This window comes from Oncorhynchus gorbuscha, linkage group LG10 (assembly GCF_021184085.1).
Source record: "Oncorhynchus gorbuscha isolate QuinsamMale2020 ecotype Even-year linkage group LG10, OgorEven_v1.0, whole genome shotgun sequence".
Classification (NCBI taxonomy): domain Eukaryota; kingdom Metazoa; phylum Chordata; class Actinopteri; order Salmoniformes; family Salmonidae; genus Oncorhynchus; species Oncorhynchus gorbuscha.
In genome coordinates this window covers 40,816,717-40,842,233 of record NC_060182.1, presented here as the reverse complement: position 1 = coordinate 40,842,233, position 25,517 = coordinate 40,816,717, and the positions used below count along the sequence as shown (strand labels likewise).

The 25,517-nt window shown below is 46.4% G+C and overlaps 1 protein-coding gene across 4 annotated transcripts in view; it reads left to right on the top strand.

Annotated features, from left to right (window-relative positions):
- The window catches only part of znf385a (zinc finger protein 385A), a 154,741-nt gene that overhangs the window by 68,382 nt on the left and 60,842 nt on the right, over positions 1–25,517 (top strand). Inside the window, exons 1-2 of one of the 4 annotated variants that reach the window (XM_046366110.1) lie at positions 17,670–17,781; positions 18,074–18,243. In XM_046366110.1, the coding sequence (XP_046222066.1) occupies positions 18,097–18,243 (147 nt within the window). In that variant the 5' untranslated portion in view covers positions 17,670–17,781; positions 18,074–18,096. Of the gene's footprint in view, positions 1–17,669; positions 17,782–18,073; positions 18,244–22,184; positions 22,618–25,517 lie in introns of those variants that run through there. The other 3 variants (XM_046366109.1, XM_046366108.1, XM_046366111.1) reach the window with 3 other exon arrangements.

Genomic DNA, 25,517 nt, shown 5'->3' with positions numbered 1-25,517 from the left:
GGGCAGAGTGAGGCGGGTGAGGGAGGATGGGTAGGGTTAGGTAGGGGTGAGGGGTTACTGTGGCTCGCGGAACCTCCATGCTACTTTTTAACATTTGAACTCTTCATCCCTTCATTCATCTTCTCTGTACGTCTCCTCCTCCTTGGACCCTTCTTTAGACGAACCAGACGTCCAGCTCTCCCTCTGTACTTCAACTGTATCTGACAGGGGAACCATTGTCCCCCCTCTCTCTGTCTGTACTCCTCCTTATATGTTACAGAAGACCCAGTCAACCCTGTCTGTACTCCTCCTTATATGTTACAGAAGACCCAGTCAACCCTGTCTGTACTCCTCCTTATACGTTACAGGAGACCCAGTCAACCCTGTCTGTACTCCTCCTTCTGTTACAGAAGACCCAGTCAACTCTGTCTGTACTCCTCCTTATATGTTACAGAAGACCCAGTCAATCCTGTCTGTTCTCCTCCTTATATGTTACAGAAGACCCAGTCAACCCTGTCTGTACTCCTCCTTATATGTTGCAGAAGACCCAGTCAACCCTGTCTGTACTCCTCCTTATATGTTGCAGAAGACCCAGTCAACCCTGTCTGTACTCCTCCTTATATGTTGCAGAAGACCCAGTCAACCCTGTCTGTACTCCTCCTTATATGTTGCAGAAGACCCAGTCAACCCTGTCTGTACTCCTCCTTATATGTTACAGAAGACCCAGTCAACCCTGTCTGTACTCCTCCTTATATGTTGCAGAAGACCCAGTCAACCCTGTCTGTACTCCTCCTTATATGTTGCAGAAGACCCAGTCAACCCTGTCTGTACTCCTCCTTATATGTTGCAGAAGACCCAGTCAACCCTGTCTGTACTCCTCCTTATATGTTACAGAAGACCCAGTCAACCCAGTCTCTACTCCTCCTTATACGTTACAGGAGACCCAGTCAACCCTGTCTGTACTCCTCCTTCTGTTACAGAAGACCCAGTCAACTCTGTCTGTACTCCTCCTTATATGTTACAGAAGACCCAGTCAACCCTGTCTGTACTCCTCCTTATATGTTACAGAAGACCCAGGCAACCCTGTCTGTACTCCTCCTTATATGTTACAGAAGACCCAGTCAACCCTGTCTGTACTCCTCCTTATATGTTACAGAAGACCCAGTAAACTCTGTCTGTACTCCTCCTTATATGTTACAGAAGACCCAGTCAATCCTGTCTGTACTCCTCCTTATATGTTACAGAAGACCCAGTCAACTCTGTCTGTACTCCTCCTTATATGTTACAGAAGACCCAGTCAATCCTGTCTGTTCTCCTCCTTATATGTTACAGGAGACCCAGTCAACCCTGTCTGTACTCCTCCTTATATGTTACAGAAGACCCAGTCAACCCTGTCTGTACTCCTCCTTATATGTTACAGAAGACCCAGTCAATCCTGTCTGTACTCCTCCTTATATGTTACAGAAGACCCAGTCAACTCTGTCTGTACTCCTCCTTATATGTTACAGAAGACCCAGTCAATCCTGTCTGTTCTCCTCCTTATATGTTACAGAAGACCCAGTCAACCCTGTCTGTACTCCTCCTTATATGTTGCAGAAGACCCAGTCAACCCTGTCTGTACTCCTCCTTATATGTTGCAGAAGACCCAGTCAACCCTGTCTGTACTCCTCCTTATATGTTACAGAAGACCCAGTCAATCCTGTCTGTACTCCTCCTTATATGTTACAGAAGACCCAGTCAACTCTGTCTGTACTCCTCCTTATATGTTACAGAAGAGCCAGTCAATCCTGTCTGTACTCCTCCTTATATGTTACAGAAGACCCAGTCAACTCTGTCTGTACTCCTCCTTATATGTTACAGAAGACCCAGTCAATCCTGTCTGTTCTCCTCCTTATATGTTACAGGAGACCCAGTCAACCCTGTCTGTACTCCTCCTTATATGTTACAGAAGACCCAGTCAACTCTGTCTGTACTCCTCCTTATATGTTACAGAAGACCCAGTCAATCCTGTCTGTTCTCCTCCTTATATGTTACAGAAGACCCAGTCAACCCTGGCTGTACTCCTCCTTATATGTTACAGAAGACCCAGTCAACCCTGTCTGTACTCCTCCTTATATGTTACAGAAGACCCAGTCACCCCTGTCTGTACTCCTCCTTATATGTTACAGAAGACCCAGTCAACTCTGTCTGTACTCCTCCTTATATGTTACAGAAGACCCAGTCAACTCTGTCTGTACTCCTCCTTATATGTTACAGAAGACCCAGTCAACCCTGTCTGTACTCCTCCTTATATGTTACAGAAGACCCAGTCAACCCTGTCTGTACTCCTCCTTCTGTTACAGAAGACCCAGTCAACTCTGTCTGTACTCCTCCTTATATGTTACAGAAGACCCAGTCAACCCTGTCTGTACTCCTCCTTATATGTTACAGAAGACCCAGTCAACCCTGTCTGTACTCATCCTTATATGTTACAGAAGACCCAGTCAACCCAGTCTCTACTCCTCCTTATACGTTACAGAAGACCCAGTCAACCCTGTCTGTACTCCTCCTTATATGTTACAGAAGACCCAGTCAACTCTGTCTCTACTCCTCCTTATATGTTACAGAAGACCCAGTCAACCCTGTCTGTACTCCTCCTTATATGTTACAGAAGACCCAGTCAACTCTGTCTCTACTCCTCCTTATATGTTACAGAAGACCCAGTCAACCCTGTCTGTACTCATCCTTATATGTTACAGAAGACCCAGTCAACCCAGTCTCTACTCCTCCTTATACGTTACAGAAGACCCAGTCAACCCTGTCTGTACTCCTCCTTATATGTTACAGAAGACCCAGTCAACTCTGTCTCTACTCCTCCTTATATGTTACAGAAGACCCAGTCAACCCTGTCTGTACTCCTCCTTATATGTTACAGAAGACCCAGTCAACTCTGTCTCTACTCCTCCTTATATGTTACAGAAGACCCAGTCAACCCTGTCTGTACTCCTCCTTATATGTTACAGAAGACCCAGTCAACCCTGTCTGTACTCCTTAGATGAGAACAGAAGAACCAGTTCACCTTTGCCCTCCCTCCCTCCCTCCCTCCCTCCCTCCCTCCCTCCCTCCCTCCCTCCCTCCCTCCCTCCCTCCCTCCCTCCCTCCCTCCCCTCCCTCCCTCCCTCCCTCCCTCCCTCCATTCCATTAGTGCTGACTATCTTTCCCAGAGGTACAGCTGGTAATTAAGTCTCATAGCCTTGATTCACCTGCTTATCAGATCAAGGTTTAGTACTGTAGGTCCTTTTTGGAGGATTTTAGGCATAGCCTTGCCGAGCCTATTATACCACCTTACACACACACACACACACACACACACACACACACACACACACACACACACACACACACACACACACACACACACACACACACACACACACACACACACACACACACACACACACACACACACACACACACACACACACACACACACACACACACACACACACACACACACACTACCCTCATTTTGCCGCTCTTAAGGTCTCCCGGTTGAAAATAGTCTCTGTGTAGGGTGTGTGTCCATATTGGTGTAACAGTGAGTATGTTATGGTCATTTGGAAGGGTACATCTCCTGCTGAGGGACCAGAGCTGATGTTGGGGTTGGGGCCTTCTTCCATGATCCAGTTACACCCGGGGAGAGATCAAGTATCTCTGGGTGAGAGGGGTGACAGTACAGGGGCATGTGTACTCACTCACTGTCTGTAGTCCTCTGAGCAGAAATGAGCACTCAATCAATTTAATCAATTTAATCAATCAATGTAATTCAATTCAATACAACTTCATGAAGTAAGAATAGATGTCACTTTCACACTGCTCACGTGACGTAGAGTTGAATGCTAATCCACACAGACATATCATTTATTTCCATAGGGCAGCGAGGAATGTTTTAACGCCGACCCCAGTTCAACCAAATGCTTTGCAAGTCTGTACTAAAATGATTGAAATTGTTGTGCTAGTAAATTCTTAGGTTACGGACACCATATCATTCCAGGTGAAGTGTTCTGACACACACACACACGCACGCACGCAGGCACGCAGGCACGCACACAAATTGAGCATTAAGCCCTTCAGTTGGCCCGTCATGCATCTCTATTATTTCGTGCACTTGCCCCAGTGTGTGTGTCCATGGTTCGCTGTGTGTGCATTGCGATTAGAGTCGGACTGATACCCAGCTCGGAGGTAGCGGGTGGGCAGCCGGTATGCAGCCTCGAGTGGCTGAGCAATCCAGAGCTCTATCACAGATTCAGATGATCAGCTGTGCAACACACAGCTATGTCTAAGAGGCAGCTGTTGGCGCTCCTTCCTGCATAATCATTCATAGCATGACTGCCGCCCGGCGGTTTCAGGCACCACATCAAAGAGTCTAATCCCTCTATTTTATACACCTTTCAAAACAGAAGACAGGATGTGTAGATTACAGTTATCATACCCTGATGATTTAAAAAAAGGAAAAGAAAGTTCTAGAACCTATGTTACGTAATTTAATAAATGTGCGCATGTGTATGAAAAACAATCTCTTGAAGTGCAAGGCTATGTCCCAAATGACACCGATTCCCTATATAGTGCACTACTTTTGACCAGAGCCCTATTGGCACCACATCGGGAAAAGGGGTCCATTTGGGAGGCACTACATGCTTCTGAAGGTGACGTGGGGACATCCTAGTGGTCAGTTGTGGCCACTGCAGGGTTGTGTCCTGTCTATTGGGTTTGAATCTTGGTTGACCCTCGGTGGATTGAGTTCACTCACTAACTCCCATTCATTCTACTCAGCCAACACGAGCAAAGGCGAGTTATAGACGTCCGTGCTGACCTGGCCACTCATTCACCATAGTTGCTGGCAAGGACCATGTGAAAAGAAACGGTACGATTTAGCAAGCTAGCGTGAAAGGGGTATAAAGGATTAGGAAAAAGCCCATCTTCGTTGCTTTAACACTGAAATAAAAACCGTCCCCGTTCCTTTTAGCATCTGGGTGCTTTGCTGTTAAGTCATTAGTCATAATAACCCTACGAGCAAAAGACGGAAAAAGACGTCAAAGGACTTATTTTTGGTTGAGAGGAAAACATTGAAACGACGTCTTTGTGCTCACTGGGTGGTTGACTTAGCATCAAGGTGCTTCGGTTTTGCGTTGCTGTATAACTTAGTCGTATGGGCCCGAGGCAGCCGTCTAGAGAGAGCATGACTAACACACTGTACTTAGAGTCAGCCGGGGCTGTAGGTAAAGCTGGTGAGGTGAGAGATCCAGGTAAATGATGAGCCACTGGGCCGGCGTCTTCTTAATGCTAATGAGGTGTGCACGTTGAAGCGTTTAGTTGAGCTTGTAGCCTCTGCGGCTGGTTGTCTGGGAATAACAGTGTAGTCGTCATTACAGGGGACCAAAGATGGCGCCGGAGGGGATGGCTGCAGTTTTAATGGCCTCTTAAACCAACCGTGCTATTTAAAAAAAAACCATTCTTGCAATATTTGTGTTGTTGTATTCGGCGCGCGTGACAAATAAAAGTTGACAACAGGGTAGTGCAAAAATGTGGCAATGAAGCCCTTTTTCAGAGTCAGAAACTCATGGATACTATTTGTTGGTCTCCGTGTGCAGTGTGAAGGACGTTCCTGGAGCCATTGCTATTAGCGTTAGCGCAATGTCTGAAAGTCTATAGGGACCGCTAGCATGTTTAATGTCGCACTACCCCTTTAATGGTCGGGGGACTAAAGGTGAGTAGCTCTGTCAGGACAAAATGTAGACTCAGGGAGGAATGTTGCCCTTTCACAAGACTGCCACTTGCACATGACCCAATCTCTTTAAGGTGAGCATTAAGCTGGAGGCTTAGCGTACATATTTGTACTTGAGTGTCTCAGAGTGTGTCTGAACTCAGTGAATTGTATGTGTGTATGCTAGGGGATGGGCATTTGAAAGAACGTCTGCGTTCGAGCGCTATCGTGGAAATCATTTCGAAATAGGTTAGTACTGGAGCATGTTGGTGCGAAACGGTAGCCTGAGTACCAGTCCCTTTAAATAACATTCCACTTCTTGCCACTCCTTGTATTTGCCAAAGAGACGGTTCTTTAGGGAATCTCTACATTCAATATGCAGCTGGATTTACAGTGCCTTGCAAAAGTATTCACTCCCCCATGGCATTTCTCCTATTTTTGCTGCATTACAACCTGTAATTTAAATAGATTTTTATTTGGATTTCATGTAATGGACATACACAAGATAGTCAAAATTGGTGAAGTGAAATAAAAATAATACATGTTTAAACAAAATCCCAAAGTGGTGTGTGTTAATGTATTCACCCCCTTTACTATGAAGCCCCTATAATATATGCCATTTAGCAGACGCTTTTATCCAAAGCGACTTACAGTCATGTGTGCATACATTCTACGTATGGGTGGTCCCGGGAATCGAACCCACTACCCTGGCGTTACAAGCGCCATGCTCTACCAACTGAGCTACAGAAGGACCCCTAAATGAGATCTGTTGCAACCAATTACCTTCAGAAGTCCCATAATTAGTTAAATAAAGTCCACCTGTGTGCAATCTAAGTGTCACATGATCTGTCACAATATCTCAGTAGATATACACCTGTTTTGAAAGGCCCCAGAGTCTGCAACACCAGTAAGCAAGGGGCACGACCAAGCAAGCGGCACCATCAAGACCAAGCTTTTGGAGCTTTCCAAACAGGTCAGGGACAAAGTTGTGGAGAAGTACAGATCAGGGTTGGGTTATAATTTTTTTTTGAACATCTTTGAACATCTCACAGAGCACCATTAAATCCATTATTAAAGAATGGAAAGAATATGGCACCACAGCAAACCTGCCAAGAGAGGGCCGTCCACCGAAACTCACGGACCAGGCAAGGGGGACATTAATCAGAGAGGCAACAAAGAGACCAAGGATAACCATGAAGGAGCTCCACCGCGGAGATTGGAGTATCTGTCCATAGGACCACTTTATGCCATACACTCCACAGAGTTGGGCTTTACGGAAGAGTGTCCAGAAAAAAGCCATTGCTTAAAGAAAAAAGTAAGCAAACACGTTTGGTGTTCACCAAAATGTGGGAGACTTCCCAAGCATATGGAGGAAGGTACTCTGGTTAGATGAGACTGAAATTGAGCTTTTTGGCCATCAAAGAAAACGCTATGTCTGGCGCAAACTCAACACCTCTCATCACCCGAGAACACCATCTCCACAGTGAAGCATGGTGGTGGCAGCATCATGCTGTGGGGATGTTTTTCCTCAGCAGGGACTGGGACACTTGTCAGAATTGGAGGAATGATGGATGGCGCTAAATACAAGAGATTTGAGACTGGGACGGAGTTTCACCTTCCAGCAGGACAATGACCCTAAGCATACTGCTAAAGCAACACTTGAGTGGTTTAAGGGGAAACATTTAAATGTCTTGGAATGGCCTAGTCAAAGCCCAGACCTCAATCCAATTGAGAATCTTTGCTATGACTTAAAGATTGCTGTACACCAACAGAACCCATCCAACTTGAAGGAGCTGGAGCAGTTTTGCTTTGAAGAATGGGCAAGAATCCCAGTGTCTAGATGTGCCAAGCTTATAGAGACATACCCCAAGAGACTTGCATATATTTGTTTTTTTGTTGTTGAGTTTTACCCCTTTTTCTCCCCAATTTTGTGGTATCCAATTGTTTAGTAGAGTTTCGGGAGAGACGAAGGTTGAAAGTCATGCGTCCTCCGATACACAACCCAACCAAGCCGCACTGCTTCTTAACACAGCGTGCATCCAACCTGGAAGCCAGCCGCACCAATGTGTTGAAGGAAACTGCGCCCGGCCCGCCACAGGAGTCGCTGGTGCCCGATGAGACAAGGATTTCCCTACCGGCCAAGCCCTCCCTAACCCGGACGACGCTAGGCCAATTGTGCGTCGCCCCACGGACCTCCCGGTCACGGCCGGTTACGACAGAGCCTGGGCGCGAACCCAGTGTCTCTGGTGGCATAGCTGGCGTTGCAGTACAGCGCCCTTAAAAAAATATTTTGCATCTTCAAAGTGGTAGGCATGTTGTGTAAATCAAATGATACAAATCCCCCCCAACGTATATTTTAATAGGAAAAATGCCAAGTGGGCTGAATACTTTCGCAAGCCACTGTACCAGTTGCTGATTGGTAGCTGAAAACAACATTCATATTTTCCATGGCAACGTTATGGAACATGGGCTATCATGCAAATTTGGCTCAGTTTGGACGTTTAAGAGCAACAACAAGCATTACATTACAACCTGCTGCAGTCATTCCCTGGTGAGAAGGCAGTGTCAATGCAAGATCTTGTCATTCAAAGTGGCTAGGGAGGACTCCGTAATGAGAGAGAGAAATAATGACACAGAAAATGCTCATTTCGGTTGTGTTATGTATCCCTCCTCTCTTATTAAGTTGTTCTTATAATTGTCATTCTATATTGCGGCAAATTTGCATGCGCCCAATGTTTTCATGTGGTGGCAAGGAGTGAAATGTTCGCTAAAGAGACTGGAACCCAGGCTATAGCGAAATGGGGCTGAATGCAAAAAAAAGTTTGCGGTATGCTGGTTGTTCAAATTGCTGGTTGTGCTGATTAACACACAACTGAAAATGAAACTGAACATAATTGCACTGCATTTGACATGGGCCACTCCATAAAGAAATCTTAAAGTGTGAATAAATGTTAAGTTACATTTTGAGTAATTGTATTAGATTATTACAAACGAATACAAACCTTGAATCGAGTTCTCAAGTACTCCCGCCCCTGCTTGGTGTGCGCCTGTACCTGTGTGATATTGTATATTTTGCCCCCTGTGATAGTTATGCTGACTATTGTGTTCAGGTGAAGGGGGTGACTGTGCCCCGTGCCCTCCCTGCATCCCTCCCTGCCCCTCTGCCCTGCCTCTCTGCACCTCTACCGTCCCTGTCAAGCCTCCAGACGAAAGGAGAATACCAAGTGGCTCTAGGCCAGAGTCGATCTCTGCATCCTAAATGGCATCCTTTTCCCTATTTAGTGCACTTTTTTTAACCCAGACCCATAGGGCCCTGGTCAAAAGTAGAGCACTCTATATGGGATAGGGTGCCATTTGCATTTGGGACGCATCCGTTGTACGTACTGGACCAGGCCCTGTCCCTGTGGTTATCAGACACTAAGCCAGCCTCCATTGGCTAAATGAATTGGCAATTTCTGACTGCAGCTTTGGTCACAGCTGTGTACAGAGTCTGGTCTCTGCGGGATAGGCTAGAGGGATGGAGAGAGAGAGAGCGAGAGAGAGAGCAGCTACATCATCATATTTGTATTTTATTTTAGATTTATTTATAGGGGACAAAACACATTAATCAACATCAATATTAAAATAATGTGTCATCCGTGTAAATGTGCCGGGGTTAGCCTAAAATATCATTTGCACCAGTGGTCCCATGGCAACAAAGGACAATTACACAGCCACAATACACATACTCACTAAAACAATACAAAATACCCACACATTACATCCAATAACATATCAATCTTAACGACGACGACAACACTATCGTCAACTGTCGTCTTACATATGAGGAACCACAGACAACTCATGTGTACAGATTTAGATAGATTTTAGCCATGTTTTCAATTCAACGTTAAATGTACACCAATCAGTGCAGCTTCTCAAGTCCATGGGCGTTCCAGTATCGTAGCTCTAGCAGAGAAGGCCCGATTGGCCGATTTTACTGTGTCGGAAAGGGACAACGCAATCAACCTCTAGTTACTGCCCTTGTTATCCTGGAGTTGCTATCCTTGAGCATGCATGATATGCCGGCATGGGGTGGAGGGGCAAGACCGTGCAGGGTCTTAAAGACAAGGCTTGCATCTACACACTGCTGAAATCTACCCAGACACAATAAATGCCGTTTGTACATGATGTGACAATGGTGGTAAACGCTTTGGTTCGCCGGAAGTGATTCAATTGGTTTCAGAAGAGTAGCTCCGCCTTCTGACCAGCAGGTTATTGAGAGGCATCACCTGCTCCGAGTGACGCTCTAGCTCGGGTAGAAAGTAGGATTGAACTTCAGATACCGTATTTACCTCTAAAACAGACTGCTTGAACCCCTGTCACTCACTGGAGTAAGGTACTGTAGCTGATTCAGTCTCGTGGACTTACTGTGCGCGTCGAGAGGACTTGGCCACGTCAGCCGTATGTCCTGTGAAAGCCCTGCCCTGTGTTTTAGGTATACATTATAGAGGAGAGAGGTACAGTAGCAGTCAGTAGGATAATCTATAGGGCAGGAATATACTGGAATATACCTAGTACATCTAGGACAGAGCATCATCGCAACCACAAACACACACACACACACACACACACACACACACACACACACACACACACACACACACACACACACACACACACACACACACACACACACACACACACACACACACACACACACACACACACACACACACACACACACACACACACACACACACACCATCATCATAACCGCGCACTTAAAAACACCATTAGAAGACTTAGCTTCACTCAGTACTGTGGTTGTCAGCATTTTCACAGATAATATTTCTTCAAGCCCTCATCTGAAGGGCAGGTAACCCTTCCTTTCGGTCTATTGGACAACCTCTGCCAACGGCCCCAGTATAATCTGTGCCGGTACGGGCAGTTCAGTGCCAACCACTTCCCCGTCCTCCTCCTTCTCTCTCTCCCTCCCTTCACTGCACTGACTGGCCATAAGCAGTGTTCCTGTTCCTATAGCGTGTGACGACTGTGTGGAGACAGAGGAGCGTTTCAGGACGTTGAGGTCCGACAAGGTCCGACAAGTCACGTGACTTCATACCGGCTTTAAGCACATAAGGAAAAGACCAAGGCCGATTCAGTTCCCTCTCCTTAACTGTTTATTGATTCCCACATGCGGTGAAGTAACTTAAGTCGTTATGAGCTTTTCCCGGGATAAACGAAATAAGCTACTTTCTTCACTTCTATAGCGATGAGTCTCCACAGGGAGTGGTGGAAATCCTCCTTCACGCACACTCGCATGCGTACGTGCACAGATACACAACACACACACACATACGTAAACCTTTATTTTTGCAGACCACTTCAAATCAAATTTCTTTGTTACATTTCCCTCGTTAGATATCAACCTGTGTCTCAGCTAAGCCTCATGCTCCAATCTGTGGTCATTTCCCTCGTTAGATATCAACCTGTGTCTCAGCTAAGCCTCATGCTCCAATCTGTGGTCATTTCCCTCGTTAGATATCAACCTGTGTCTCAGCTAAGCCTCATGCTCCAATCTGTGGTCATTTCCCTCGTTAGATATCAACCTGTGTCTCAGCTAAGCCTCATGCTCCAATCTGTGGTCATTTTCCTCGTTAGATATCAACCTGTGTCTCAGCTAAGCCTCATGCTCCAATCTGTGGTCATTTCCCTCGTTAGATATCAACCTGTGTCTCAGCTAAGCCTCATGCTCCAATCTGTGGTCATTTCCCTCGTTAGATATCAACCTGTGTCTCAGCTAAGCCTCATGCTCCAATCTGTGGTCATTTTCCTCGTTAGATATCAACCTGTGTCTCAGCTAAGCCTCATGCTCCAATCTGTGGTCATTTCCCTCGTTAGATATCAACCTGTGTCTCAGCTAAGCCTCATGCTCCAATCTGTGGTCATTTTCCTCGTTAGATATCAACCTGTGTCTCAGCTAAGCCTCATGCTCCAATCTGTGGTCATTTCCCTCGTTAGATATCAACCTGTGTCTCAGCTAAGCCTCATGCTCCAATCTGTGGTCATTTCCCTCGTTAGATATCAACCTGTGTCTCAGCTAAAGCCTCATGCTCCAATCTGTGGTCATTTCCCTCGTTAGATATCAACCTGTGTCTCAGCTAAAGCCTCATGCTCCAATCTGTGGTCATTTCCCTCGTTAGATATCAACCTGTGTCTCAGCTAAGCCTCATGCTCCAATCTGTGGTCATTTCCCTCGTTAGATATCAACCTGTGTCTCAGCTAAGCCTCATGCTCCAATCTGTGGTCATTTTCCTCCAGCAGACTAAACCAAAACACACACACTCACATACATGTACCATAACCGTAGGCAACAGTATGCGTTCTGCCACAGCAACCCGTCGCTGAGAAGTAGGATTGTGGGAGATTTACCCGGGAGACGGAGGCCCGGGAGCGCAGTTGGGGAAGATAAGACTTATCGGTCACAAACAGACTTACTGGCAGATCATTTTAAATGTTTGAATCTGTTTCTCTTCCCTTGTTGCCCTTCTCCCTATTTTCAATCAGCCCCCTCACCCCTCTCCCCCTCCGCCCTGTCAATAATACACCACCACCAACGACACCACCTCTTCCTCTAAACTTCTCTTCATCTTCCCTCCCAAATCCACCTGCAGAACTGCTCTCCTGGTAATGCCAGTCTTTCTTCTTTATGCTCTCTCTGTCACACTCATATTGCTGTGTGTGTCGGTGTGTGTTTGTGTGTTGCGACCTATGTGTTGCAGCCTGTTTAAGACTGCTAATGTGTGTGTGTGTGTGTGTCCCACCCCAGGCCATGTAGTGTAGTGTTACTAGCTAGCTGTAACACTACACTACATTGGCTGCGTGGCAACGTTGTGGCCTGTTTAAGAGGACTGATTAAAGCCTCAGAGCGTGGCATGGATTCCTGAAGAGTTGCTGGATTTAACGACATCCAAATGCTCAAGCCTTCTCATCTCTTCCTCCTACTCCCCCCCCTTCCCCGTCACTCACTCACTCACACACACACACACACACACGCACACAGATCAGGTTCCAAGGGCCACAGACGGGATCAGTGAGTATGTTTGCCTGCTGAGTAAAAAAGAGACTGCATTTCGATTAATCGCTCAGCATTAGGGGACACACAACTTATAGCCATTCAAAATCCTATTTTCCCTAACCCTAGCCTTAACCCCAAAACCTAACCGTAACCATAACCCTAAACCTAACTCCTAACCCTAACCCTAAAACTAACATGAACTCCTAGCCCTAAACCTAATTCTCATCATAACACTAATTCAACCTTAACCCTAAACCCCCTAGAAATATCATTAGACCTTGTGGGGAATAACAAAATGTTCGTTTGTTTACTATTCTTGTAGGGAATAGTAAACATGTCCACCCACGCACATACACACACCATACACACACCATACACACGCACGCACGCACGCACGCACGCACGCACGCACGCACGCACGCACACACACACACACACACACACACACACACACACACACACACACACACACACACACACACACACCACGACAGTGTGATTTACAATGTGTGCTAGCCCCCAAAGGAAGCTTTAATTTAATGGGGTAATTATACACTGGGGGCAGGAAGCAGACACACTGATTTACACACACTGGCTGGGGTCTCTCTTTCCCTCTCTCTTTGCTCTAAGGGCAACTTCCCTGCTCCCTCTGTCCCTCTGGAACACTTTACTTCCTGTTCCCAATGCATTTTGGCAAGTATATATATTTGATTTATTTCCCTTTTTCATGATCTTCCCCTAACCGTGGCAACTTTCTTTCTAGTGACAGGTGTGCCTGCATTTGCTGCAGCATAGCCTATGCAAACATAATGTAAAGGCTGAATGCGCGTCTCATTTACCCATCTCCATCTGGCTTTCGGGGGTCACCTTGTTTTTTTATTGCAAAGATGATTTTGTTTACATTGTAGCTGCAGAGTTTTAAAACAGCCTGTCACTTGAATATCGTTGCTTTAAATCGGTACACCTGCGAGCACTCTCACAGGATCTCTCTCCATCAACTCCCTTCAAATTGCATCCAAAATAGATAATCCTGCTCTAGATTGTTCTACTATGTAGCCCTATTGCTGGGGACAGTAAACGGCCATGTACAGTTTTGTCACACAACACAATGCCACAGATATCTCAAGTTTCGAGGGAGTGTGTCAATTGGCATGCTGACTGCAGGAATGTCCACCAGAGCTTGAATGTTAATTTCTCTACCATAAGCCGCCTCATTTTAGAGAAACTTGGCAGTATGTCCAAACAGCCTCACATCCGCAGATCATGTGGAACCACGCCAGCCCAGGACCTCCAGATCCGGCTTCTTCACCTGCGGGATCATCTGAGACCAGCCATCCGGACAGAGCTGATGAAACTGAGAATTATTTGTCTGCCAAGTGCCACTGTAACTCAGTAAATTTGTTGAAATTGTTGCACGTTGCGTTTATGTTTTTGTTCAGCATACAATAGCTTGCTGGACAATATTTTTTTGTTTTTCTTATACCGATTCCCTATTCTGAGACGGGTGCAAGCTCTTTTTTTGTTTTTCTTATACCGATTCCCTATTCTGAGACGGGTGCAAGCTCTTTTTTTGTTTTTCTTATACCGATTCCCTATTCTGAGACGGGTGCAAGCTCTTTTTTTGTTTTTCTTATACCGATTCCCTATTCTGAGACGGGTGCAAGCTCTTTTTTTGTTTTTCTTATACCGATTCCCTATTCTGAGACGGGTGCAAGCTCTTTTTTTGTTTTTCTTATACCTATTCCCTATTCTGAGACGGGTGCAAGCTCTTTTTTTGCTGAATGTTAAACACAGCATTTACCTTACGGGTAGTTTGAAAGAAGAGCGAACACGGTAGGCTTCAGCAGTTATTTATTCAGATCCGTAACCATTCAATCTCCGTGAAGAGCAGTGAAAGCCTGCATCTAATTAGAATGAGGAAGATAAGGACAACAAAACGTATTTCGTTTAACTGTTTGAAAGCGGGGAAGAAATGAAGCAACACTAGAGAGAGAAAGAGCAGGTAGGCTAATAACATTAGGGGAAATCAGCCTATACTTGTAACTTTGTAGGTTGCATGTGCTGCACCAGAATTGCATGTTCTCTCTCTGCTTTATCATGGTTTGAACGATGTGCGTAATTCCGACTCATATCTTACAGTATAATTGTCACGTTCTGACCTTAGGTCCTTTGTTTTGTCTTTTGTTTTAGTATGGTCAGGGCGTGAGTTGGGTGGGTTGTCTATGTTAGTTTTCTATGATTTGCTATTTCTGTGTTTGGCCTGGTATGGTTCTCAATCAGAGGCAGCTGTCAATCGTTGTCCCTGATTGAGAACCGTATTTAGGGAGCCTGGTTTCTATTGTGTTTTGTGGGTGGTTGTTTTCTGTTTTGTGTGTCATCACTAGACAGGACTGTTTCGTTTGTTCGTTCTTCCTAGTTGTTATTTTGTTGAGTGTTCCGTTTTGATGATATAAAAAATCATGAACCCTTACCACGCTGCACCTTGGTCCTCGCCTTCTTCCACCGACGACGGCCGTTACAATAACACAATACAGTCTCAGGGAGCATCAGGCTTGAGTTTTCGATCAAAGCTCCAATCAAATCCAGACATAGGCCTATATTGTGCTTTATAATGCTTTAGAATGACAGTTCCGTTTTTTGGTGGGAAATGATGATTTACCTGGGAGAAAACGGATTTATTCTCTGGATGGATCATTTGCGTGGTCCTTCTGTAGCTCAGTTGGTAGAGCATGGCGCTTGTAACGCCAGGGTAGTGGGTTCGATTCCCGGGACCACCCATACGTAGAATGTATGCACACATGACTGTAAGTCGCTTTGGATAAAAGCGTCTGCTAAATGGCATATATTATTATTATATTATAAAATAGCGAGAAGATATTCAAACCCTAACACACTCTCATTGGTGCAGGCCATGCATCAGTATGGCAAGCTAGTCATGCTCTGTAGTTGTGCTCACTGAGAGACTCGGTGAAGGGAATGATTATGGAAGCACCAGCAGTTGGCCTACCACCAGCAAGAGACTGGTTGTCTTTTTAACACCAGTACTCATGGAGGGAATTCTGTGTCTGAATGCAAGTGCTTGAGTGATTTGAAGTTTGTCTGTGTGTTCTTATAGCTGTGTTTTCGGGGTGCATGTGTGTTTGTGTGTTAGAGGAAAACCATGCATGTCTAATGGGACTTAATGATGCAGGCCTCAGCAGCTCAGTTCAGCTCAGCTCAGCCCTGGGGCTCACAGATGCACTGAGCGTTGGGGTGGACAGGGAGTAGAGAGCAGAGGCAAGCAGCAGCTGGGCTTTGGCTGAGACAGCACATTCACAAAGTATCTCAATGTCCCTTTCAAATGAGCCCCAACTCACTTTCACTTTAACACTCTCTCCTCTCTCTCCTCTCTCTCTCTCTCTCTCTCTCTCTCTCTCTCTCTCTCTCTCTCTCTCTCTCTCTCTCTCTCTCTCTCTCTCTCTCTCTCTCTCTCTCTCTCTCTCTCTCTCTCTCTCTCTCTCTCTCTCTCTCTCTCTCTCTCTCTCTCTCTCTCTCTCTCTCTCTCTCTCTCTCTCTCTCTCTCTCTCTCTCTCTCTCTCTCTCTCTCTCTCTCTCTCTCTCTCTCTCTCTTCTCTCTCTCTCTCTCTCTCTCTCTCTCTCTCTCTCTCTCTCTCTCTCTCTCTCTCTCCTCTCTCTCTCTCTCTCTGTCTCCTCTCTCTCTCTCTCTCTCTCTCTCTCTCTCTCTCTCTCTCTCTCTCTCTCACTCTCTCTCTCTCTCTCTCTCTCTCTCTCTCTCTCTCTCTCTCTCTCTCTCTCTCTCTCTCTCTCTCTCTCTCTCTCTCTCTCTCTCTCTCTCTCTCTCTCTCTCTCCCCCTCTCTCTCTCACCATGTTCTTTAACTGGGAGACAGCTGCTGCTGAGAAGCCTGGGCTTAACATCCCATCACATCATATTCCCCTCAACAGACAGAGGCTACTTTGGGCTGCTCTTTCAATGCAGCTGAAATGATTAGAAATACGAACGCAACAAACTTTTTGAGAAGTGCGGGGTGAAAGCCCTCCAGGAAATTAAGAAAGTATTTAGGTGGGTAGGAGGAAGAGAAAAATAGTATCAGGCAGCTACAGAGAGAGAGAGAGAGAGAGAGAGAGAGAGAGAGAGAGAGAGAGAGAGAGAGAGAGAGAGAGAGAGACAGAAAGAGAATGAAAGAGAGAGATAGCAAGAGTGAAACGGAGAGAGATAGCGAGATAGAAAGAGAGAGAGATAGCTAGACAAACACGGAGAGAGATGGAGCAAAAAAAAGGAAGAGACGGCTGGGAGAGCTTTAAGTCTTGGGGGAATTTGAAAGCCACAGAAATCCAGTTGCGGATATTAAGAAGCTTATTTTTTGCAAGCTGACTTTCTGAGGTTTGCTGCTCGGTGCGGAGCCCCCTCAGTGTCATCAATGAAAGAGGTTACAGAAAAGGAAGGGGATAAGGAGGAGAGAGAGAGACAGAGTGAGAGAGAGAGAGACAGAGAGAGAGAGAGAGAGAGAGAGAGAGAGAGAGAGAGAGAGAGAGAGAGAGAGAGAGAGAGAGAGAGAGAGAGAGAGAGAGAGAGGGGGAGGCAGAGAGAGAGAGAGAGAGAGAGAGAGAGAGAGAGAGAGAGAGAGAGAGAGAGAGAGAGAGAGAGAGAGAGAGAGAGAGAGAGAGAGAGAGAGAGAGAGAGAGAGAGAGAGAGAGAGAGAGAGAGAGAGAGAGAGAGAGAGAGGAGAGAGGGGGAGGCAGAGAGAGAGAGAGAGGGGCAGAGAGAGAGAGAGAGAGAGAGAGAGAGGGGCAGAGAGAGAGAGGGGAGAGAGGGGGAGGTAGAGAGAGATAGGGACGATGACGTAGACAGAAGACATGTTTCATAACCACTGCCCGACACAGGCAGCCTGTTAAAGAGGACTTGTGTCCTCACAAGCTATGTCGGTTCTGGTTTTATCTCCACCTTTTCCACTAGAAAGATGTTAGAGGACAATAATGTCTAAAAATCATTCTACGAAAGTGAGTAAATTATCATTTGTAGCCCACTATTATTGTTGCTGGAGTTGATGCAGGTCCTCACCATATTTCGGAGAGAGTACAAGAAGAGCCTACACTCTTAGAAAAAAAGGGTTTCAGAAAGGGTACTTTGGCTGTCCTCAAAAGGGTTCTACGCCGAATCAAAAATAGTTCTCCAAGGGTTTCTCCTATGGGGACAGCCGAAGAACCTAAGAGTGCACTGTCTGTACTCGTCACTGTATGTCAAGTATTTTGACTGTGTCCCTCCCTCCATCTTCTCTCTCTCATTCTGCAGGAGGTATAAACCGTGCGGGGGCGATGCCTGCGTTCCTGCGGACCCCCACTATGATCCAGCCACACCTGGATATGAAGCCCTTCCTGCAGTTCCCCATGGACACAGCTCCACCACAACACAGCATGGGCCTGTTTCACAACTTCAACACCGTGAGTAGTATATACAAAACCGTGAGTACATGCACACACACACACACACACACACACACACACACACACACACACACACACACACACACACACACACACACACACACACACACACACACACACACACACACACACACACACACACACACACACACACACACACACACACACACACACACACACACACACACACACACACACACACTGACTCCAGGTCAGGAAACCTCTCTGTTAACTACCTTTCAAATGAATCGGATTGAAGAGTAGCTTCAAGGTCGTTTTCTACAATGCTGTATACTTCAGAACACACTTCACAGTGCTCTCCTTATACTTCAAAACACACAATGTATCAAACCTGTCTGAGATGGTTGTTTAATGTGTGTTCTCCAATGTGCCCTGTGGATGTCATTCTCTCATTTCTATAGGGACTCTCTGTGTCCTCAGGCCAATTTGGGTTCAATTACTACTTGAAATCTTTCGGAGACTTTGAGCGTTTGCCTGGAATTCAACATGGGTGGGGCTTGCAGTCTTGTCCTTTGAGCCAGACAAGCTCAATGAAATGCAGCTGATGTATTATAAAGATGTCAAATACTATTTGAACCCAGGTCTGCCCTAGGCTATGAGTTATGGCCGATCATTTTGATTAGGAGGTTATTTAGCATATCACCACACTCAGCATATTGTGGAAAAGAGCTGTGCATTGCGTTCTCAAGATGTCCGATTTGGAAATGCATTATTAAAAGCACAGTGTGGTTCTGTTGGTCAGCAGAATAGAATGAACAGAACAGACTAGGATTGTTCTACTGGACTGGACTAGGAGCATCATTCAAAGAGCATCTCGTATGAGTGCTAATCTAGGATCATGTTTGGCCTTTTAGATCAGACAGGGGGGACCTGATCCTGAATCAGCACTCCCACTCTGAGACTCTTTGTGAATATGGTTCCTGGTCCCCCATCTCCATATAATCGGAATAATGATGATCTGAAAGGCTAAACTGATCCAGAATCAGCACTCCCACTCTGAGACTCTTTGTGAATATGGTTCCTGGTCCCCCATCTCCATATAATCGAATAATGATGATCTGAAAGGCTAAACTGATCCTGAATCAGCACTCCCACTCTGAGACTCTTTGTGAATAGACTATGGGCCCAAGTCTTTATGTTGGGTAATAAGGTCATTCCCACAGCGGCTGATTTCTTCTCTATTTGTTTACCATCTCAATCTGTATCCTTGTCTCTCCAGCTGGCCCGGGACATAGCATGGCAACATATCGTACGACGCTTGTTGCCAATTGGAAGTTTGGCATGTGACTTGGCCTCAGTGCAGGTCATCCAGACATAGAACAAACAGAGACCTTTAACCTCCATTTTATTTGACTACCCATTGGCTTTAACAGGCCCCTTAGTTTCCACAGAGCTGCACGCTGTGGACACTCACTGTGTTGAAATGAGAACAGCACTGACCGGTCGTAGATTGACCAAGTTACAGACGTCCTCGTGTTCTGTTTCAGATCTCGACAGATCTGACTCTCTCTCCTACTGTAGGTGTTCTGGGTCTTTCCAGCAGTATCGCACTGCAGACCCGAACCATACTGTGCTGTCTTGGATGTTTTAGCCTACATCTCAAAGACATGTTCTGTACCGCTTGGCTCGATGCTGCTCAGGAGTGTGAAAACCCCTTTTTGACTTGCCATTCCAAGTGCTCCGATTTACCACAGCAACGATCTATAGTTGGTCCAGTGGGATCTTGTGTATTGTAACAGCCTACAGACGTGTACTGCTGCTGACCAGTAGATGGGGGTGTTGGAGAGGACAACCTGACCTTACTAATGATGTTTTAGGACACCTTCAGAAAGGGATTGCTGCACTGTGTGCACTAAAAAACAATGGGGTGGGGGGTGCGGGGGGGGGGGGGGGTGAGTAACAGAAAGTGACATGAACGAGGATTCGCTCACGCAGGTTATAAACAGGTCTTTTATCTGGAACCGTTGGGAGGGCAGTCTGCGGTCTGGAACGTTGACTACATGTTCTAGAACGGATCGGGACTTACAGTGTGTCTTTGGCAGTGCACGTGTTGTCGCTTCTGTCAAGTACATATAGTAGTTGTGCCGGGGACGGCAGTCTTGGGCTGTACATAGATCTATAGCCACTACAGACCGACAGTACATGTTGGATCAATGGGAGTGAGACCCATGCTTTCAGGAGCAGTACTTTCTCTAATGTACTACTTCTGCCTGCGTGGTTGTCGTCACAGCAGGCGTTTATGGATTTGAGCCTTTTTTGGGGAGAGAGAGAGAAAGAGGAGGCGTAAAACAATTGACATTTGAGTGATTTATCAGACGCTCTTATCCAGAGCTACTGTACTTACACTCGTGAGGTCGTACATTTTCACACTTTTCTTCTTCTCTCGCACAATCAAAGAGAAGAGATGAATGGTGTGTTTGGGATCGTCTCCTGCACTGTCGTTGACCCCCTTCCGAAGAGACACAGCCAGTACTCTGCATTGTAGTCCCTCTTTCAAGTTAACTCATGTAGTTCCAGATAGGTTTTAAATGCTACATTTAAAAGGATGCGAGACAACTAACCCGAGGCTTCTCGCTAACTGTGCAGTAGCTCATAGGTGGTTTACTACCAACATGCTAGCAGGTACACTGCATGTGTTTTATGGCTCTTTGTACCGGTGACTTAAGCAGGATGTCAATCTAGCTAAAAGCTCATTGGAAAAGAGTCAGGGATTTGCAATGAAGCCGCCTAGTCATGCGAGCCATGTGCAGACGTGTCTCTGCGGGCCCCACCTGCACCTGCCTCTCTCCTTCTCCCTACTTTCTATCCCTCCCCCCCTCCCTCTGTCCCTCCCTGCTTTCTTCCCTCCTTGTCTCCTTCGAACAACTTTCTCTAATACTGTGGCCTCAGGTCCCCTCTCTCGCTGTGTGTCTAGTCCGTCGGCCGCCTCGTCTCACACGCTAAAAGAAAAATCCTGCCCCCCCTTTTAGAGACGTTCTGATGAGTATCCCTCCAAGGACCCTGAAACAGTTCAATAGGCTCAGACTATCCATGTGACGATACTGTGGGGGAGTTGTTCCATTTGGGACTAGGGACGCATCCCAAACGGCACCCTATCCCCCATATGGTGCAATAACGTAGTGCACCCTGGAGGGAATAGTGTGCCATTTGGGATGAAACCTACATTTCTGATGTGTGTAATGAGGTTTTCTCTGAAAGTGGTTCCACATAACATCGCCATGTGTTTTGAACAGTTGGTGGTGAGTAGTGCAGTATGGGGTGAGGGAAGGGGGGGGATGAGGGGAGAGGGAATGAAAAGGGAAGGGGTGATGGGGAGGGCAAAAGTTATACTGGCTGGGGATGACAACCATTGGTAGTTGGCAAGAACAGAGGAGGGGGAGGGAGGGAGGGAGTGGGGAGGAGGAGGAGGAGGAGGAGGAGGAGGAAGAGAAGAGGGAAGCATGACACACTACACTGACTGCATCTGGACAGAGAGAGAGAGAGAGAGAGAGAGAGAGAGAGAGAGAGAGAGAGAGAGAGAGAGAGAGAGAGAGAGAGAGAGAGAGAGGAGAGAGAGAGAGAGAGAGAGAGAGGGTGTGGGAGAGAGAGAGTGTGGGAGAGAGAGGGTGTGGGAGAGAGAGGGGTGTGTGAGAGAGAGAGAGAGGGTGTGGGAGAGAGAGTGTGTGGGAGAGAAGGAGAGAGAGAGTGTGGGAGTGAAGGAGAGAGAGAGTGTGGGAGAGAGAGAGAGGGTGTGTGAGAGAGAGAGAGGGTGTGGGAGAGAGAGAGTGTGTGGGAGAGAGAGGGTGTGGGAGAGAAGGAGAGAGAGAGAAAGTGTGGGAGAGAGAGAGAGAGAGTGGGAGAGAGAGGGTGTGGGAGAGAAGGAGAGAGAGAGTGGGAGAGAGAGAGAGAGAGAGAGAGAGAGAGAGAGAGAGAGAGAGAGAGAGAGAGAGAGAGAGAGAGAGAGAGAGAGAGAGAGAGAGGGTGTGGGAGGAGAAAACGACTACAGCACTGGGAGAGCGAGAAAGGAGCTGGAGAGAGAGAAAGAGGGGAGAAATCTGCATTGATAAGGCAGACACTTGCTAGCTAGGTGACGTATCAGTAGAGAAACAACAGAATCCCAACAGAATCCCTCATGGCCAGAACTACTACAGCAATATAGAGACACGGGAAAGGAGAACAAATAAGGAATCGTGAGAGGAATAGATGGAGTGAGGTTCTACCAGTCTAGCATAGTGTAGGAGGTGGCTGAATGAGTAGAGAGACAGAGACACGCACTCCCACAACCTCACTCTTACACACCACGCAGAGACAGGGACACAAACACACAGAGAGATACACACCGGCGGAAGCATGCAGCTTAAAGATCCAGCTGACTCAGAGCAGGAGACGAGGGTGAGTACAGGACCAGAAACCAGCAGTAGTGTTGAATACAGGGATATATGGGACAGAGGGGAGTGATTTCATGTTGAGGTACTCTTTAAAAACTGGGCAGGACTCGAAATTAGGTGTTCAAAGGACGTTTCATCTGGTAGAGTTGTTGCTCCTGTCGCCAGCCAAGTCCCACAGCGTGAAATAGAACAGTGTATGGTTGGACCGCAGGAATTTGAGTTGAGCGCCATGGCAGAAACATTTCATCTCTCAGGGCAATGATAGACACGCTTCGGAGAGAGAGAGAGAGAGAGAGAGAGAGAGAGAGAGAGAGAGAGAGAGAGAGAGAGAGAGAGAGAGAGAGAGAGAGAGAGAGAGAGAGAGAGAGAGAGAGAGAGAAACGGAGAGAAGAAAGTTGACTCCTTGGCTGTTACTTTTTGGGGCGTGCAGTTGTTTTGTTTGAGAGATGTGTGGTATGCCGGTATTGGTCTCACAGACACTGTTGTGAGTCTGGTTTGTGTTAAAACACTGTTTAGGAAAAGAGAGGAGTGTTGGTGTGTTGAACCGTTGACGTGTGCTGTGGGAGTGATGCTATTCTACTGTGTGTGTGTGTGTGTGTGTGTGTGTTCCTTTCACCTGCTATGAAGGTGCCCGGGTTGCATAGACACTTGCCTGCCAGAGAAGACGTACTCTCTTTCTCGAAAAACGTTTTTACAGGAGATCAGAGACCAGTGGAGCAGTAACTGAGAAAACCCTTGTCGGTTATAGTACTGTTAGTACAAAAGTGAAGTTTATACTGACCTGCACCCTGCAGGAATTCAGTGACTCCACCCACCATTACTGGTCTGTTCAGCTTCTCATTAAACTGACTTCATGAGGGTGTAAGACAAGATCAGTGAAGGGTGTGAGTGGAGGTTTCTGTCCTTTTTATACCACTATGTTATAGAGCATTGACCAGTGAGCAATGGCCAAGCAGGCTGCATGGTGTAGCTCTGCAGTAACTTCCTGGAGGTCCAGGACCACTGTATCATCATAGTCCAGCGTTACTGGCCAGGATCCCCCCCCCCCCCTTCCGCTGTCCCTGTGTTCACATGTGGACAGCAGCACCAGAAGACCCTTGGAGAGATGAGTGGGGAAATTGGAAGAGTGCAGGACAGAGGGAGAAAGAGGGAGAGGAGGGCCAGAGTAGATAAGATTGTGCGATGTCAGGATGTCCGGCGCTGAGCCTCTGGCCCTCCTCTCCTCTCTTTTCTTCTTCTTCCTCCTCTCTCTTTCACTTCTCTCTCTCCTTCTCTGTCTGTCTGTCTGTCTGTCTGTCTGTCTGTCTGTCTGTCTGTCTGTCTGTCTGTCTGTCTGTCTGTCTGTCTGTCTGTCTGTCTGTCTGTCTGTCTGTCTGTCTGTCTGTCTGTCTGTCTGTCTGTCTGTCTGTCTGTCTGTCTGTCTTTCTCTTTTCCTTTCTTCTTCTTCCTCCTCTTTTTTCACTCTCTTTCACTCTCTCATTCTCTCTCATTCTCTGTCTGTCTGTCTCTTTTAATTTCTTCTTCCTCCTCTCTCTTTCACTCTTTGACTCTTTCACTCTTCGACTCTCACACTCTTCCTCTCTCTCTCCCACACCCTTTCTCTCTCTCTCTCTCTCTCTCTCTCTCTCTCTCTCTCTCTCTCTCTCTCTCTCTCTCTCTCTCTCTCTCTCTCTCACCCTCTCTCTCTCTCTCTCTCTCTCTCTCTCTCTCTCTCTCTCTCTCTCTCTCTCTCTCTCTCTATCTCTCTCTCTCTCTCTCTCTCTCTCTCTCTCTCTCTCTCTCTCTCTCTCTCTCTCTCTCTCTCTCTCTCTCTCTCTCTCTCTCTCTCCTTTACAGATGTTGTCTGTCTGTACTGTCACCGTCACTCCCTTTCTCTGTTCCTCTCTGTTTTTCCTACTTTGGGTTGCCTGGTTACAATCTCAGTGCATATTTCCAAATAGTTTTGTTTCACTTAAGAGGGTATTCATTTCAGCCTCTTCAGCTGGCTCTCCAGCCAACTTAAGCTATTTTTTTAGACAATACTCACTCTGGCTGTAAGACAATGAGAAGAAACCTAATGATTATCATCTAAACTTAGAATCTAAAATGTTGTTTTTTTGTACAGTAGAGTTGAGAGAGATTTGTGTCCCAGTAACTTTCTGAATGATTTTTACTAGGACATGTCAAGGAATGTAAATTCAGATTGGTGTCGAATAAAGTTTTATCTTGTCCAGTGAGGCTGACTGGCAATGCTCGCGTAGGCTACACGACCTGAAGTACCCGACAGTTGGCTATGGTGGGAATCAGCCCTGGGTTCAAGTAGTATTTGTAATCTTTCACACACTGAAGCTATGTCCTTGATGAAGCTTGTCTGGGTCAATGGATCCAATGGAATCACCGCAAAAGTGCAAACCCCTCCTAATCTAGCCTTCCTGGCAGGCTAGAACAAACGCTCAAAGTATTACTTTAAAAAATAAAATACCATTTGAATCCACGGCTGGTTGAAATCCACACCAGCGATGGATCCCCAACTAATGCTAATGTCAATTAAACATGAGCCCAATAATAAATGACGGTTCAGACAAAAAAAAGATGGAAAAAGATAAGGGTTCAGTTCAGAGACCACAGGACAGGCTGACTGGCTTTCCTGTCTCTTTGTGTCTGGGACCAGGGCCGGCCCTAGCTTTTTGGAGGTCCTAAGCGTGGTCCCCCCTCCTGAAGGCTGAGAGAAAAGAAATTTAAGTTTTAAAATTAATTTCCTGCTATTCTATGCATCTTTCCATGGGGCGAAGAGAAAATGTTGTGGTCTTAAAACAAATATCATGCAATTCTACTCATTTTGCCATGGGGCGGACAGAAAACGTAGCAGTTTTCAATCAAATTTCCTGCAATTAAAAAAAATTGCCATTGGGTGGAGAGAATTTA